At 41.2% G+C, this 17,541-nt stretch overlaps 2 protein-coding genes across 7 annotated transcripts in view; one reads left to right on the top strand and one right to left on the bottom strand.

Moving 5' to 3' along the window:
• PAPSS2 (3'-phosphoadenosine 5'-phosphosulfate synthase 2) overlaps positions 1–1,674 on the top strand; it is a 93,675-nt gene extending 92,001 nt beyond the window's left edge. For all 3 annotated transcript variants that reach the window (XM_014584674.2, XM_014584675.2, XM_006169733.3), the window contains 2 exons: positions 1–151; positions 1,286–1,674. The exon at positions 1–151 is cut by the window's left edge and continues 79 nt beyond it. In XM_014584674.2, coding sequence (XP_014440160.1) covers positions 1–151; positions 1,286–1,427 — 293 coding nt within the window. In that variant the 3' untranslated portion in view covers positions 1,428–1,674. The remainder of the gene's footprint in view (positions 152–1,285) is intronic.
• A 7,944-nt stretch (positions 1,675–9,618) lies between these two features.
• ATAD1 (ATPase family AAA domain containing 1) overlaps positions 9,619–17,541 on the bottom strand; it is a 56,601-nt gene continuing 48,678 nt past the window's right edge. For all 4 annotated transcript variants that reach the window (XM_006169730.3, XM_006169732.2, XM_014584676.2 and 1 more), the window contains exons 9-10: positions 13,362–13,495; positions 9,619–11,300 (exon numbers count right to left, since the gene is read on the bottom strand). In XM_006169730.3, the coding sequence (XP_006169792.1) occupies positions 11,180–11,300; positions 13,362–13,495 (255 nt within the window). In that variant the 3' untranslated portion in view covers positions 9,619–11,179. The remainder of the gene's footprint in view (positions 11,301–13,361; positions 13,496–17,541) is intronic.

Raw genomic sequence — 17,541 nt, 5'->3', positions numbered from 1 at the left:
ACCCTGAGTCCAAGAAGGACCTGTATGAACCCACTCATGGGGGCAAGGTCTTGAGCATGGCTCCTGGCCTCACCTCTGTGGAAATTATTCCATTCCGAGTGGCTGCCTACAACAAAGCCAAAAAAGCCATGGACTTCTATGATCCAACAAGGTAAGTATCCAGAAAAAAATTATTTAATTAACATTTGTACAATTGTAATGATAAGGCAGAATTTTGGCCTTTTGGAAAACTCTCCATTGCATTTCTGTGTTTCTCAGCCTAGAACCAAAGTCAAGAAACTGGTCTTAAACATTCTGAGTTTCCTAAAATTGTAATATAGTCTCTTGCATATATAGACGGTTTCTTTCAACACACATGCCTGGAGCACACACTGAGTGCTGAGCACTTTATATTTTTTTTAGATTTTTTCCATAGGTTGTCTATACTCACCAGAGGGAGATAAAGAAAGTGAGAAATCACTCCAGGGGGGTGCGGCCATGCCATGATCCCTTCTCCTCCATTCTCTTCTTGGTATTTTGGGCACTCATGCACACGCACCCGGCCTGTCTTTCTTTCTTTTATTTTTTTGGAGAGGTTTTTGTTATAGGGTGTGTGCGCTCACCAGAAAGACAGAGACAGAGAGACGGAAAGCGAGAAATCACCCCCAGGGGGGATGGCCATGTCACAATCCCTTCTCCTCCATTTTCCTCTCGGGATCTTGGGCACGCACACACACACGCCTGGCGTGAGTTTAAGCCACCGGATCCAGGACTTGACCCGGTGGCTTAAACTCACTGCAGTCGACTACATGGGAGTCCAGTGGCATAGCCATTACGCCAACTGCTGGTCCCCATCACCCACATGTCTTTCTAGCAGTTGGTCTGAGACTCAAACTGCACAATTGGGCACGTGGGATCCAGCGCCTTAGCTGCCACAGCACCTGCTGGCTCGTGTACCTGGCACTTTCAAGTGAAAGGAAATTCTAGAACAAGATTTCAATGAATGCTTACAGTGTACGTACTCTCCACGCTGAGAGCCCACAGTAGACGGAGAAACAGAAGACAGTCTCAGGCCTCAAGACAGTTCCCGTGAATAAAGCAGGTGCACTACTGAGTGGTCAGCTGCCGTTATTTCCTGCTTTGTCTGTGAGTTCCTGAAGATTTAGTGAACTGTCCACGTACAAAGATACAGCAAGTGACAAAAGAAAAAAAAAATGTCGGTCTAAGAACCCATAATCTACTGCAGGACTGTGTAAGGCCAATGTTGTTTATCTTCACTGAGTTCTTTGTGGCTCCCCTGTGACAGGCACAACGAGTTTGACTTCATCTCTGGAACTCGTATGAGGAAGCTGGCCCGAGAAGGAGAAAACCCCCCCGATGGCTTCATGGCTCCCAAAGCATGGAAAGTCCTGACAGATTATTACAGGTCCCTAGAGAAGAGCAACTAGGTGGCCTTTGGCTCCGGAGTTTCTTACTAAAGTGCCCTTTGATTACCTTTTCTATTTTTGTGATTAGATGCTTTGTATCCAATTGTTTCTCAATGACTGATTTTAAAATATTTTATACAGAGGTTTATAAAAATGGTATCTATAATTTAAATCCAACTTCAATATATAAAGTCAAACTGGAGATCCAATCTTTGCAGGTGAAAGCAGCATTGTGATACATTTCAGAATGAAATTTGCTCTCTCTTCTGCTGCACTGGGGTAGGTCGAGCCTAGATTTCTTAAAGCTTTGACCATGAGTCTAGTTGCTTGCCAAAAAGTGAAAGAATTTTCCAGCTTAAGTCTTGCCATCCTTCACTCCCAGTGGCCTATGCCAGCAATCTGATGAGCAGCCTGTTCTGTACAACTGGCCAGAAAAAGATGTTTCACCCTAAACGAGGTATGGCTCACATTAAGACGCCTGCTGTTTTTTACCTCGTGTCTGTTTACAGCCTCACTGACAGTCTCTCGCATGGAACATCGAACTGGAAAATCTGAAGGTGTTGATAATGTGAATTCAATCTTAGGAATCTATGCCACCTACTTCGGCCGCAGAGGTTTCATTGTCTAAGAAAAGACATCTTGGGAACCAGCAGTTGGCCTAATGGCTATGTCACTGGACTCCCATGTGGTCCACTGCAGTTCGAGTCCTGGACCTGGTGGCTTAAACTCACTCCTGGCACGTGTGCGTGCGCGCCCAAGATCCCTGGAGGAGAAGGGATTGTGGCGTGGCCATCCCCCCTGGAGGGTGACTTCTCCCTTCTGTCTCTGTTTCTCTCTCTTTCTGATGAGCACACGTGCCCTATAGCAAAAACAAAACAAAACTCTCCAAAAAAAGAAAAAGAAAAGACATCTTAGGAGTCTGTTGTGAATAATGTAACCCTATTCAAATGGTGACTTGTAGTGGAGAGTCCTCTGAGGGAGGGATTTGTACCCAGGGGTTCTGGCCATGGGGTTACTTTCTCCCCTTGGCTGTGGTCACTGGGTCCGAGGCTGAGCCTGTCTGACAGCAGCTGCATCAGCTGTAACGCCAGATAATTCACAGCCGCAGTCTAAAGAAGTGCTCGAATTGGAAAAGACCAGGAAACACAGAATCCAGCCCTTCCATCTTTGAGGTGAACAGAGGCACTGCGCATGCTCCGTGAGCTGCTGAGCGCTTTCAGGAAAGTGCACAGTGGACCTGACCAGGTGGTACTGGTGGCGCTGAGCGAGCCGCCAGGTCACTTGGCTCCCTGCCTGTGCTCTGGGGTCAGACAGTTCCTTGCTGCTGTTTATCACAGCTATGGAACAGAGAGCTCACAGAGCCGCCTTCTTGGGTATGGCAGGATCCAGAGTTTTCTAACCTTGGTTCTTTTGTGTAGTTGGGATGGGGGGGCCTTTTCCATAGACTCAAGCCATTCAGGGACATCCTCTGCTGGCTTTATTTCCCGAGAGGTAGCCTTTTGTAGTTTATGCATAATGTACTGCTGCCAAGGAGTAGATGAAGAAATACCTTTTATATTATTACACAGGTCTCTCTGGAAGAGACTTAAACTGAAAAGAGAAAACTGTGACCTTTTTTCATATTTAAAAAAATACTAACCTTAGCTCACCAGTTTTGAGAAAAAAATGGATACAACAGCCATAGCAATGTTTGACCTCTGTAGTGCCTATACTCACTGTAACGAGGTATTCACTTCAGCCTTCTAAGAAACAGCATATTTATTGAAAACACAAGATTGTAATGCCTTAACTGAGTGTATTTTGTGATTTTTGAAAATGTATTTAAACTTCTGCTCTCCCACCACACGTAGTGCAAATGACTATTTCTATGTACAACAGATGCTTGTTTTAATAAATTCCTCAAAATGAAGGCTGAGTCTTTTCTGCCTGCAACACCTGGTGTGAGGTGATCACAGACCGGCGAGGGCTTTGTGATTCTGGATAATTGGAATAACAGCAGCAGCCACTCCAAACCGTAACTAAGAGGATCTGAGGCCCTTGTTCATCTCTTTTTTTTTCCTTCTTCCTTTTTAAAAAACATTTATTCATTTATTTATTTATTGTGATTTTCAAGCTGCTGGGTCTGAGACTCAAACCTCCGTCGGCCATGTGGGAATCCAGCACCTTAATCACCACACCACCTGCTGACCCACTCTTGTAATTTTCTAAACTGCCCTCTGGATGATGTGAATGACTCATGGTCTCAAGCCAAAGACGGTCAGTGGTGTTTTCAGAGGGCACTGGGTTGCAGAGAGGCCTCAGCCCAGAATTTCACGAGGATCTGACCTTTTCTTCGTGTTTCCATTTGAAGAGGAAAATGCAAACTTACTTGCTCCCTTTTTCTTAAGGGAACAGCTCATGATCTCAAAGAGCCCCCATGAAGGTTCACAGTAGGTTGGTTGGCAGCAGTTGGGTTTCTCTCAGCATCCACCAGAGCGTCAGTAACTCAGTAGCTGCCACTTCCATACACAGAAAGGACAGCCGTTTCCGTAAGAACTTTCAGCGGCCTTCAGACCCACAGCTTTTCCAACTCTTCTGAGTCCCTGCTTCCCTTCAGTGTTCTGCTGCTGATCCTCACCCCAAAGAAAACCGGTGCGATAGCCAGCTCCAAGCGGCCACTTGGAGTCCCTCCCTGTCCCTCCCCAGATCTTGCTTGGTGGCCCCTGGTGCCAGTCCGTAGGTAGGGCAGGTAATGTGCGCACAGATCCACCAAGATGTGGGCGGTGCTGAGGGAGGGTGTCAAGTTGTTCAGGGAAGGGTGAAAAGGTCCTGAAAAGGCATATGTAAATCATTTGGTCAGATAATGGAGGGCCTTACAAATAGATCAACTTTTATCAGGCCAGAACATGTCTTTCCAACCCATCTTCCCTGCAAGAAGAGACAAATCTTGTTGAGCACAGCAAATTCATTTTCTCCTCATCTTCCTCTTTCCTATTACGTAACATTTAGGCCTGGCATTGATCTTCAGCTTCACTTCCTTTATAGGCAGGAAATCAGATAGAAAAACAAATTAATCAACTATTCTCACTTCTAAAGACTCAATGAAACAGTAGTGCGGCTTTTGCTGAGATTTGTGAATGATCCGGTCTCAATCACCTCCTAATAAGCTGAAATGACTGAGAACCAGCTCTGCACAGGTATTGAGAGTAACCGCGGATCTTTCCCCTAGTGCATGCTTAGTTCTTTCGTGAATATTAACTATTACCGGGTCACTCACAGTACACATTGACCAAAGGATAAAAATTATATATAAGCAAATTACAATATGCACTCCAAAGGACTGCTTGCTTTTTACTTCTAATTTTTATTGAAATTATTAAAAATGTCACTGGTTAAAGACATTTTAGTCTAATACAACAAAAACCTACAGGAAATAAAAAACAGTATTTTTTTCTATGAGACTAGCAAAGAAAATGAATGCAAGAAATTCTTCATGAACTTCCTGAGAGGAATGCGGCCATCAGGGTGAGCAGAGGGCCTTGGCAGTTTTTATACTGAGGCTGCGCGCATGGGTCTGGATACAGTATATGTCAGAGTGGGCTTGCCCTAGACAGAGACTGCAGGGGTGAGAATTAGCACTTTTCACGCGATGGTGTACTATCGGGACAGACTGCAATCTGAGAACGCACAGCCTACAAAAGCAAATGGCTAGGCTAGACAATCCTCTTTCTCTGGCTTTTGGCAAGAAGATGGCAGAAGAGGGGCTGGAAGTCTCATACATGCTCCAAGTGACTGGATTCCAAACTGTCAGCACCGAACAAAGGAAAACAGAAACACCTGAACCTGTAACCCACATCCTTCCTGGCTCAGACATAAACAGATCAAAGGGGTGCCGCATGGGTGGGAAGGGTTAGGCTCCACCTGGTCACCTCAGTCTAATTACAGGCACAGCCCAGATCCCGCATAACTAGACACCAGAGGGAACAGAATGATCAGCTCCTCGCACTTTTAAAGAAAGAGTGCACTTTGTTGTCATTCATGGAAATAAAATGAAGACAATGTTATACTTCAATTTCCACTGTCTTTTTTTATACCCACTCTCTGCAACAAAACTTAAAAATTACAAATTAAAAAGTCTAGACAGTTGAGCATCCCCAAGTAACCTTCCATCATCCAGCAGAAACTGAGTTTTTGGGATCCGACGGAGCAGTCCCTGATGGTTTGTCCATCCAAAGTGCACATGTAGCTCACATCACAAGCATGCGCACTTGTAATACTGCCCTGCATTTAGTATCTATGACTTCATGAATCAGCTGGCCATCTGTCATTCTCTGACTGGCACCTTCCCCACGAGACACTTTCCTTTGAATGAACACCCTTTCCTTTTGCATTTAGCTTTGATGACTTGGTAAATCCAGGTACTTTGCTCTCAAACCACTTAACCATTTAAGCCAAAAGAATTTCTTGAGACCCCTTTCTCTCAAAGCTCCAATTCTGCCAGGAGTGATTTTTTTTACCTAGGTTTGCACACTTACATCTAGGAATTTAGTTCTTGAATGGACAATTTAAACAACTGGGTTTCATTTAATGTAGTGGAGGAATAAAAGCATGATTATTGAGCAATTTCTTAAAAAAAAAAAAACCTTCTGGAACTAAGTTGGGTTCTTTAACTCCCCTTTGATCTCATCAGCTTCTCATGTCCTTCAAATAAATTCTTAGGTTAGCTAGAGTGGATTGCTTCCCACAGAATGCTACCATATTCTTCATACGTCTAAGACTATGGCTCAGTAAATAACACTCACTATGTGCCCACAAAGGAATTTTTTTAGGTGTTTCCATAGGGCACATATGCTCACTGGACAGACAGAGACAGCAAGAGGGAAAGTGAGAAATCAACCCCCAGGGGGATGGCCACACCACAATCCCCTCTCCTCTCAGGATTTTGGGCACCTATGCACATGTGTCCAGAGTGATTTTCTTTTTTCTTTTTTAGAATTATTTAACTTTATTTATTTTAACAGAGAGGTTTAAGCCAAAAGAATTTCTTGAGACCCCTTTCTCTCAAAGCTCCAATTCTGCCAGGAGTGATTTTTTTTACCTAGGTTTGCACACTTACATCTAGGAATTTAGTTCTTGAATGGACAATTTAAACAACTGGGTTTCATTTAATGTAGTGGAGGAATAAAAGCATGATTATTGAGCAATTTCTTAAAAAAAAAAAAACCTTCTGGAACTAAGTTGGGTTCTTTAACTCCCCTTTGATCTCATCAGCTTCTCATGTCCTTCAAATAAATTCTTAGGTTAGCTAGAGTGGATTGCTTCCCACAGAATGCTACCATATTCTTCAATCATCTAAGACTATGGCTCAGTAAATAACCCTAACACTCACTATGTGCCCACAAAGGAATTTTTTTAGGTGTTTCCATAGGGCACATATGCTCACTGGACAGACAGAGACAGCAAGAGGGAAAGTGAGAAATCAACCCCCAGGGGGATGGCCACACCACAATCCCCTCTCCTCTCAGGATTTTGGGCACCTATGCACATGTGTCCAGAGTGATTTTCTTTTTTCTTTTTTAGAATTATTTAACTTTATTTATTTTAACAGAGAGGGATAGTGTGAGAGAGAGAAAGTGAGAAAGCCAGCCACCAGGTCTGGGACTTGAACCATAGTCAGCAATGTGGGAGTCCAGTGACCTTTACCACCATGCCACCTGCTGGCTTCGCTTTTTCTTTTTTTAAAGAGGTTTTCACTTTAGGATGCATGTGCTCACAGGGGTGGTGTTGCGGAAGGGGGGAGACACACAGTGAGAGAAAAAGTGAGAAATCACCCTCCCAGGGAAGTGGCCACGCCATAATCCCTTTTCTCCTATTCTCTTGAGATTTTGGGCACACACACACACACACACACACACATACACACACACAGCAAGCCACTGAGTCCAGGACTCAAACTGTGGTCAGGCACATGGAGTCCAGTGTTGTAACTGCTATGCCATCTGCTGGCCCCCAGCATGATTTGCAAGTCACCAGGAACCAGACTCAAAGGTGGCTGGCCGTGTAGGAAGCTACCATGCCACCTGCTGCCCCCTCCACAAAGGCCTTTTTTTTAACTGGATGATAGCCTATATTTGAGTATCTTGGTTTTTATTTTTAAAGAGAGATTTTTTTTTACTCTATGGTGCATGCGCTTGCTGGACAGACAGAGACAGACAGAAAGTGAAAAATCACTCCCAAGGGGATGGCCATACAGCAACCCTTCTCCTCTTGGGATTTTGGGCATACATGCACAATTGCAAAATACATTCCCACTTCAGTATTTTAGCGATGAGACTCTCTTGGGTAGTTTAATATTAATAGTATAAGATTTACACCAATGTTACTAGACTATTTTCTGGCTTTAGTCACATGTTTAAGTCTAATCCGTTTACATATAGCATCAGTGTTATACATGCCAGTAATATTTTAGTTCATTTGGTTAGGAGACCATATTTAACAAGGTTCAGGTTCTCCTCAATACAACTTCAAGAACATAGTGATGTGACCAGAAGTTTTTCCAATCTGCGTAAAAAGTTCACTTTTGAAAATATTAGAAAATTCTATCTTTGATGACTGTAACTATTTTAATTATAAAGATTTCTTTCACCTCTAAATGGAATGGTTTTAAGGCTTTGAGGCATCCAGTTGGTGCTAGAGTTGTTTTGTTTTATGAGAGAGATTTTTGCTCTAGGGCACGTGTGCTCACCGAAGACAGAGAGACTGAAGGTGAGAAATCACCCCCAGGAGTTATATGGCCACTCTGCAATCCCTTCTCCTCCAATCTCCTCTCAGGATGCTGGGCACGTACACACACGCGCCCGGCGTGAGGTTTAAGCCACCATGTCCAGGACTTGAACTGTGGTCAACTATGTGGGTGTCCAGTGACATAACCATTACGCCATCTGCTGGTCCCAGTGCTAAGAGTTTTCTTATGGACAATATATGCTCAGTATAGTCTACTCAATATTTTGATTTTAAGAGAAACCGAAAAAAGATTGTAAAAAATACATCATCCCATTTATTTTCTTTATCCAGAAGAATGCTGTAATATTTGTCCACAAACAATGCAATTCTGGTAAAAAAAAATTACTACCAACGAGATGATGCAATTTTTACACAAGCACACACAAAGTTAAGACAGTCTCATTGAGCACCAATCTATAAAATACAGCTAGTGGATAAGGCTAGGTTATTATGGTCCATAGAGAACATTAGGTTACCCCAGGCCAGGTCTTAACATGATGGATTTTGGGTCTACATGAAGGTGGGGGTTTTGATGACAGAGAAATAGTAAAGGAGATACTGGATTCAAATACCGAGTCTAAACTATGAAAAAGGGGACTGGGAATAGTCTGAACACACCAGGCTTACCAGAAGTCCCGTCCAACAATAAGGCTGTAAATGAACATCACAAAGGTGGCTCTTTCCGCCTGAATTTGGGAGTACAGGCCTGGTAACGAGGACACGTACGGCAGTGTGTAAAGTACTAATACTGACGGCATGACGGCTAACACTTGGGCAGTGTGCTGAGTGCATCACATGCATTATCTCACCTGACCCTTTAAGAGGGTGTCATTCTTACCCCATGTTATAGATGAGAAACTGAGGCTCAGAGAAAAAAGGTAACTAGTCCAAGGACACATAGTTAATAGCGAGCCTGGACTTAAACTCGGGCAGCCTTATTCTTAATCCAGTACTCGTCAAGTGTTACCCAGAATGAAATCTCTTAGAACTTAGAATTCAACTACATATGTGAAATGCATGTCAAAAACACAAGGACAGCTATTAACTAACACCAAGAGGTCTTTAAATTCACAGGAAAATAAGGTTCCCTTAATTATATTTTATGGCCTTAAGATGCCTAGATGAATGATGGTTGCTGAGATCAGTATATTTTTCCAACTTCATTCGATGATTAAAAGAATAACAAAGTTAGTTAATGACTACTATGGGGTATTCTGAATTTAAAAGAAAGGACTTGAGGGAGAGCTACATCACCCCTTATTTTTGATCAGTATGTCATCAGATTAAAATGAAATGATTAAATAATGGAATAATTAGACACTGAAATGTATGCTATAAAAGTGTGAAAGTTACATGGTAAGATCAAACAGTCCAAACACAAGTTTTATACATAAACATAAACAGCTAAACAAAAGCCAGAACATTTCAAATAACTGAAAATGACCAAAGATTAAGTGGAGAAAAATCAATAGAGGGATCCCTTTATTACATTTATAAAATAATAACATAAATTATTAAAAATGGGACAAGTTTTTTATTTTTGGTATATTGTATTTGCATTAAATTTTTCCATCATGTTTCATAACTTGCTCTTTTGTTACCCATGTCTTCTGCAATCTCTACCTCACCATTCAAAGTACAATTAAAGAATAAATCCCCGATAGGTTTTCATGAGACATTATCAGAGAAATTAATCCAACAACTCATGTATAAAGATTGAGAGTTTTCAAAGAAATACAACAAAAACACATGAAGCATAATTTAACCTTTCTGATGATTCAGAAGGCACCTCAAGATTGTGCTGTGCCATTTTCCTCATGCTGTGTCTAAGTGCCTATAACAGAATTCTGGTCAGTGGAATTTTGAAAAACAAACGGTGTTTCAAATGTGCTCACAAGACATCAGAGGGCCACAGATACAATATGGGAATTGTGATGTGTGCATTTGTACCAAACTAGGACACACTATGTAATATGCTAAGAACTTTAAAAATTAAAGTTACAAAATGAGTATTTTTAGCACATTTAGTAACAACTATTTTATTGTGGGTGACCGAATTATATTTGACCATAATTAAAGAACATACAACTTTAACCTTAAAAAAACATAGTTACCACAGTACTGTTTACACTGAGCAATAAAAGAAAAGTCATATACACACACTGATGGGAACTGAGGTTTTCAAACTCATTCTTTAAAGGCTTTTAATCCACCTTCATGTAAATCAACTTAAAATGTTAAAAAATATTTCTCCTCAGTGAGCTCACAGAGAGGTAGTCAGTCTTGATCACATGACTAACCACCATTCAACGATGGTCACCGAACAATGACCACTGAACGGATATTCCTATCTGACCATCCTGCCTACCGTAACTGAGCCACAGGTATACCCCCAAGTGTGGTTCATCCAACTAACCAACTGCAGACGGAGAAAACAGCTGAAACAAGTGACAGCGGGAAATGGCTGAATCGTGGTACCTTTTAGTCCAACCTTAAATCTTGGTTTCAACTATATACTATTTGGTACTTTTGGATTCAGTAGTTGGGGTTAAAAAAAAGTTTCCGTATTCAAACATATCTACAGAATGTCGATATAAAATGTGTGGATATATACACTTGACTCACACACACACTCTCTCTCTCTCTCTCAGTCTCTCTCTCTCTCAACATGTCTGGGAACCGGCACCTAGCCACATCCCCATTTCTCACTAACGAGCCAATGAACATTTATTACTTTAAGACCAGCTTAGATTCTATAAGGCTGTAACATATGGCTAAAGAGGTCAAACACAAGCACCCACACTCAGGCTGTTATATTGTTCCTCCTCATGATTTCTGACAAGTGGTAATACCATTTATATAACAACTATATCTCAATAACTTAGGATTCAGAGTATAAAACCATAAACATCGAACTCCTTCGTTTAAAGAGCAGTCGTTCCATTCTATCTCCACTGACTGTAAGAGTGCACACCGATGAGATCACCGAACGGTACAAATCATTTTTACTCTTAATCTAAACACACATGGGTCAGAACATTCTGAAACGCTGCATCCTTTGATTTCTTCATTTTTTCAATTGCCCGATGCAGGTCCTGTTGTTGCACAGGCCGGATTTCATCTTCATCATGGCTACAATGCAAATAAAACCACGAAATATTCAAATAATTTTAGAATACACCTAAAAATGTATGTAGTAAAAATAAACGTCTTCAACTGTATGAAAGGATGTAACAATGAAGTTTCTTTTCCATTCAAGACCCAAAAGACAACCATGGCTGACAGCTTCGTGCAAATTCTTCTGGGAATCATCTAGGCACACACAAGTCATGAGAGACTTTTAAGAAGCACTGACTGCTACAGGGAAGGAAGCCAAAACGGCTGCTACAGGCAACGTTTCCCACCAAGAAGACAAGTACAGTTACTAGCATAAGGTGATAACTTTATATAAAGGTGTATTAGCTAATCCAAATGGAAATAGAGGGCCAGTCAAGAAATCCAAAATTATTCCCATGAAACTAGCATTTAAAAGTATCATTCCTAGGGGTACATGTTTAGCTTTTTATTAGTTAAAAGTAAAATTTTTTGCTATCAAGGACAACCAACTAATCTAAGTTTTTCCCACAATAAGAAAAACAAAATCCAATGTATTATGCCTACTTTGTAATCTACAGACACTTACGGAAAAACATTCAGGGAAAAGTTATGATAACCCAAGTCTCCCTATTATTCATGTTCAAATATAAAACTATAAAATAAAATTCAATATAAAATATAAAATTAACCAATTTTTCATAATAAAATATAAAATTTTCTGAGTTTTAAGCAGCAGAAAAACCTGTTTTTCATTATTAATGTAATTTATTTCAGCAAAATTCATTTACAGGTTAGTATGTCTTTTTTTTTTTTTTTTTTGAGAGATTTTTGTTACAGGGTGCATGCACTCGCCAGAGAGACAGTTGGCAAGAAATCACCCCCTAGGGGGGATGACCATGCTGCAATCCCTCCTCCTCCATTTTCCTCTCAGGATTTTAGGCATGCATGCAGACGTGCCTAGGCATCAGTTCTAAGCTGCTGGGTCCAGGACTTAAGCTGTGGTTGACTACGTGGGAGTCCAGCGACGTAACCATTACGGCGTCTGCTTGTCTTATGGTTATGTGTCCTTTTAATTATATATGTATATATGACTCTGTTAGGTAGATTGTATCTACAGAGTTAAAAAATCTTCCCAACTAATAAAGTAGCTGCATTAATCTGGCAACAAATAAATGGAATAAACCTGAGTGAGGCCTAAGAGAGTAGGAACGGGACCCAGAACTGCATATGCAGCTTCAGGCTGACAGTGTTGCTTTCACAATTACCTTTCTATACTAAAAAGTGAGTTTGCTTTGGTGAAGTTGCTAAATACCATAGGTAAGTCATGGTTACTTGGAGACAAAACCTCACAGAGCTAAAGAAGGAAGACCAAGAAACGAAGGGGCAAGATTATTGAAGAATTTATTCAATGCAACCCTCCAAAAGCCACTGGGAGTCACCAGAATTCTTCAATAGCAGGTTGACGGTCTAAGAGGAAATGCAGTATAATACTGGTTCAGGGCAAGGGTCCTTTTGGGAAACTCCTTTAAGGGACATAGTTCCTTAGGGATCAATCATTCCAGTTCATTCGTATCTTTGCTGGAATAAGGCTGGTACAGAACTGATTTCTCCAATACACCACACTTGGATACTGCTTTCAAGGACATTCTGCTGCTGACAAATGCTTTCTTTTTTAGAAAATACACTGCTGCTAACAGGCTGAAGTCTCATCCTTGTGCCTCTGTGCGCCTAACATGTGCATTCTGGAAGAACAGGCACTTGTTGCTACACGGAACGGAGTTTAAGAAGTAGATGCAATCGAGGGGGATTAGAGAACCTGCTTTCCTGACAGAGGGGAACAAGCCTAGGTTTCTGTCAGTTTCTGTGACCCATTCCATGTATTATTAATAGAATTGAGGTTTTTTCTTTCATTCTAAATCATTCTCACAACCCTTTCCCCACTTATTTTTAGGACTCCCCTTTAGAAAATGGCAATAAATAAGCTAGGGAGTCGCTAATTCAAATTTATATTTTATTCTATAAACCAGATTGATAAAGCAAAATCAAAGTTCTACAATTTTTCGACAAGTATCAGAAATGAAGACAAAACACACGTACCTTTCTCCTGATGCAGAGTTCACATACTCCCTGACACAGAGGAGGGCAGCATCTCGACACATCTCTTTTAGGTCACTTCCTGAAAACCCATCAGTTTCCTGGGCAACTTCTAGCAGGTCTACATGCCTATCCACCTTAAACAAATATGAAATACACTTTAAAAACAAATATAAAACATAATGCAAAGGATATTTCAAACATTCCCCTTAAAGCAAGTTAGGCATCTGAACATTAAAATGTGTGTACAAGGGCCAGGTAGAGGGGCAGCAGCAATGCCCTGGACCCACATAGAAAAGGTGCTGGTCTGTACCGGGGACCTCCCTGAACACGCTGAGTATGTGTGTGTGCCCACGACCCAGGTTGGCTGAGACTGGGCGTGGATCATGGCAGGAAGACCCCAGTGGGGGTCCTGCCTCTGCCTGTATTTCTCATGAAAGAAATAAATGAATACTTCTCAGTTACTGGAATTATTTTAATCATAAAGGCTTAGAAATTTAGTATCTAGTTTTCATTATTTGTCATCATCACTGAAATAGAAGTCTTACTAGATACAATGCAGAGTGATGGGGAAGAACAGACATTCAAACACTTAGATTCACTTTGATAACTCTCAAGAAGGTAACAAGTCCTCATTTTTCTTTTTAATTTTTTAAATTTATTCATTCTTTTATTTTAATATAACCAGAGACACATACGGAGAGAGAGAGAGAGGAGAATTGAGAAAGCAAGCCATCAGGTCCAGGACTCGAACCATGGTCAGCCATGTGGGAGGGTCCAGAGCCTTAACCACCACGCCACCTGCAGGTCCCAACAAGTTCCCATTTTTCTATAGTATAGTCAACATACTCAACCAATAAGCTGCATAATTAAGTCCAGAGTCCACAACTAAGAAACACACTCCACTTAATACTCCTTTTAACTGTAATGCTGTGGTGTTCTGCCACTTCAACATCAAGTCAGCACCGACAGTTTTGCTCTAAGCTTATAGTCAGGCCAATTAAGTGATCATCTGAGTCACAGAACAGGCTTGGGATAATATAATCTTCATAATAAATTTATGTGATTAAAAGAAAATGAGCAAGAAAAAGATGTATTTCTGACCACTCTCCCTTAAGTGATTCTATGTCTCATCCACCGTACTGAGCAATCTCTTAGGTTGTCGGGAAAGTCATGATGTAGTCTTCTGTTTTCCTATGCAAAAGTCCACCATGACTTTCCAGACCACCCAGTATATGAACTGTTCTCATTTAATCATGTCAGGTAAATATCATTTTTATTGTATTTTGGGGTAAGAATCATGAGACATGGAGAGGTTAAAAGGTCAGAGCCAGGAAGTAGACTCTCTGTATTGATAGTAGAAGACCAACTGTATTTCTCCCCCTACAGCTAACCACACCACCTCTCTTAACAGTTACTTTCCCCCAGTGATTTGAAATGCTGCCCTATTGGGACCAGCAGTTAGCGTAATGGCTATGTTGTTGGACTCCCACGTAGTCGACCGTGGTTTGATTCCCAGACCCAATGGCTTAAACTCACGCCGGGCGCGTGTGCGTGCGCGCCCAAGATCCCAAGAGGAGAATGGAGGAGAAGGGATTGCGGCATGGCCATCCCCCCGGGGTGTGATTTCCTGCTTTTTGTCTCTCTGTTTCTCTCTGTCTGTCTGGCGAGCGTACGTGCCCTATAGCAAAAACCTCTCCAAAAAAAAAAAAAGAAGAAATGCTGCCCTATTAGTTACTAAGTTCCCATTTTGATCTGTAAGATACTCAGTATTTAAGCAAGAACACGAAGACCAGAGCCATCTTGGAATCCATTGCCAGCACTGTAACTGACTTCACATGACAGTGCTCTCATTCTTGCATGTGCGGAGTTAAATGAAGGGAACTAAATGATGCATTCTTTGATAAAGAGAAAACTGAACACAGAACATGGGAGTGATGCAGGCAGCAACACAAATTTCAGTTATATAAACAGTAGTACGAATCATGAGCCCACAGGTGCAGAAGCAGGGGGAACTCGAAGCTAGACAATAACATGTAGGAGAGGAGACACATGCACTGAGGCACTCTGAGGCCTTGTGTTACATATAGCATTGTTTTGTTGTCGTAGCTTAAATCACCAGAGGATGTGTGCTCGCCCAGGAGACTGAAAGACAAAGAGGGAAAGACAGAGGGCAAGAAAGCACCTCCTCATGGGGCATGGTCATGCCGTAATTCCCTTTTCCACTTCTCTATCCTGTCTGGATTTGGGGATGCATACACGTGCCCAGCAAGTTTTTCACATCACCAGGGCCAGGATTCAAACTGGTTGGCCATGTGAGGTCCATCTTCCTTAAACACAGGGCCATGGGGCTGGGCTTACAATTACAGCATTGGAAAGAGGCACAGACATTATTAGACTTCATGTATCTATGTCAAAAAATTTTAAGGGTATCAGTAAGGTTAGAAAGAAAATGTGTAACTTCCCAATAAGAGGAAGTTGGAAAAAAAAAAAAAAAAGAGAGAGAAAGAAAGAATGTATTAGCATCCGAGAGCAATACTAATCCTGGACAAGAGGTAGAGTGGGGGGGATAAAGAAAAAGCATAATACATAAAAAATGTCAATAATAAATTATGGATCGAAATGGCTCAACAAGACAGCACTTACTTATGTGCAGTTATTACTGTATCTACCATTGACTGACACCTGCTAATATGGCTGGTACTCTATGGGCTATACGTAGAATTTTATTTAAATTCTCAAGAAGATTCTATGAGACTGCTGTCATCCAGTTGCCAAATGAAAAATGTGGCACAGTATTTGTCCAAGGTCACAGAGCCAGGAATGACCACGCCAGAACGTGGGGGATCCCGAGGTCTGTTTTCCAAACCCATGTTCGTAATTTAATTATTCCTGCCGTTATGTAAGTAAAATGCATAAATTCAGATAAGCATGTAAGGGAGGAAAAAGCTTACCTCCTCACTTTAGAGTTAGGGCATAAATTAATTGTTACTAGTGCTAACTTTTAATACTTAAAACTTTAAGCCAAATCACTACTACACGATCTTTAACATAAGCATGTTATATTAAGAAGTAACTATTGGGGCCAGCAGGCGGTGTGGCAGTTAAGGGCACTGGACTTCCACATGGCCAACTGCTGTTCAAATCCCAGGCCTGGAGGCCTGCTTTCTCACTTTCTCTTTCTCTGTCTCTCTCTGGTCAAATTAAAAAATAGATGTAACTATCAACAGAAAAGTGTAAAAGGGGGTGGGATTTGGTGCCGCGGTATACACAACCCTCTTATATGGCTGACCACATTGGCAGGTTCTGGGTCTACATCTAGGGACCTGCCCAGGCAGCCAGGCACTCACTCCCATGTTCATGACCCAGGCTGGCTGAGGCTGGGCTACTGGGAGTGAGGTCTCTCTCTCTCTCTCTGTCTCTGTCTCATTCATGGAAGAGTAAATAAACTTAAAAAAGGAACTGTAGAACAGTAGTAGAGCACAATATCAGCTCAAAACCTTCAATCCTGTCTTCAGGGAAGAAAAATTCATAAATATATAAAACTCTGGTCATTTATTTATGTCAAAAAGCCCTTACTCTGCTCAGCAATGTACAAGCATGATGATGTTCCCTTTACTAAATAAATGTGTACACTACTGATTTGAGACATCTTTTAGCAAAATGTCATAAATTACTTTCAGATTTGGTTGAAGTAGCGATGTGCTTCATCATATAAATACCAGCTTGTGGAGAGGAGATGGCCCCATGTCAGCAAGGATCCAGACAGCATTGGTACTTCACACCATGAAACTGGTAAGAGACTAGATCTCTGAGCTTTCATGAAGGAGAAACAGGATGCTAAAAATTCCCTGCCCCATAATAAATGCAATTCTAAAAAAATCCCTATCAAATAGAAAAACAAACTGGGAAAAATATTTTCAAATCACACAAAAAGCAAATCGCCCTAATACGAGGTCAGTTCCTACAAATCTGTAAAAAAAAAAAAAAATAAAGAACACTACAACACAAAAGCAAAGAATATTAACGTACAATTCATGGAAATAAAAAATTCAAATGGCTCTTAAACACATGATACTCATTTCATCTCTAAAGAATGCAAACTAAAACTACAATTAAATGCCAGTTTTTATCGATCATGTTGCCACAAAGCTCCACAACACAATGTTGGCAAGGCTAAGGG

This window comes from Tupaia chinensis, unplaced genomic scaffold (assembly GCF_000334495.1).
Source record: "Tupaia chinensis unplaced genomic scaffold, TupChi_1.0 Scaffold147458_1, whole genome shotgun sequence".
NCBI classification, from domain to species: Eukaryota; Metazoa; Chordata; class Mammalia; order Scandentia; family Tupaiidae; genus Tupaia; species Tupaia belangeri.
The sequence above is the reverse complement of the archived record's forward strand: the minus strand, read 5'-3'. Positions and strand labels throughout refer to the sequence as shown.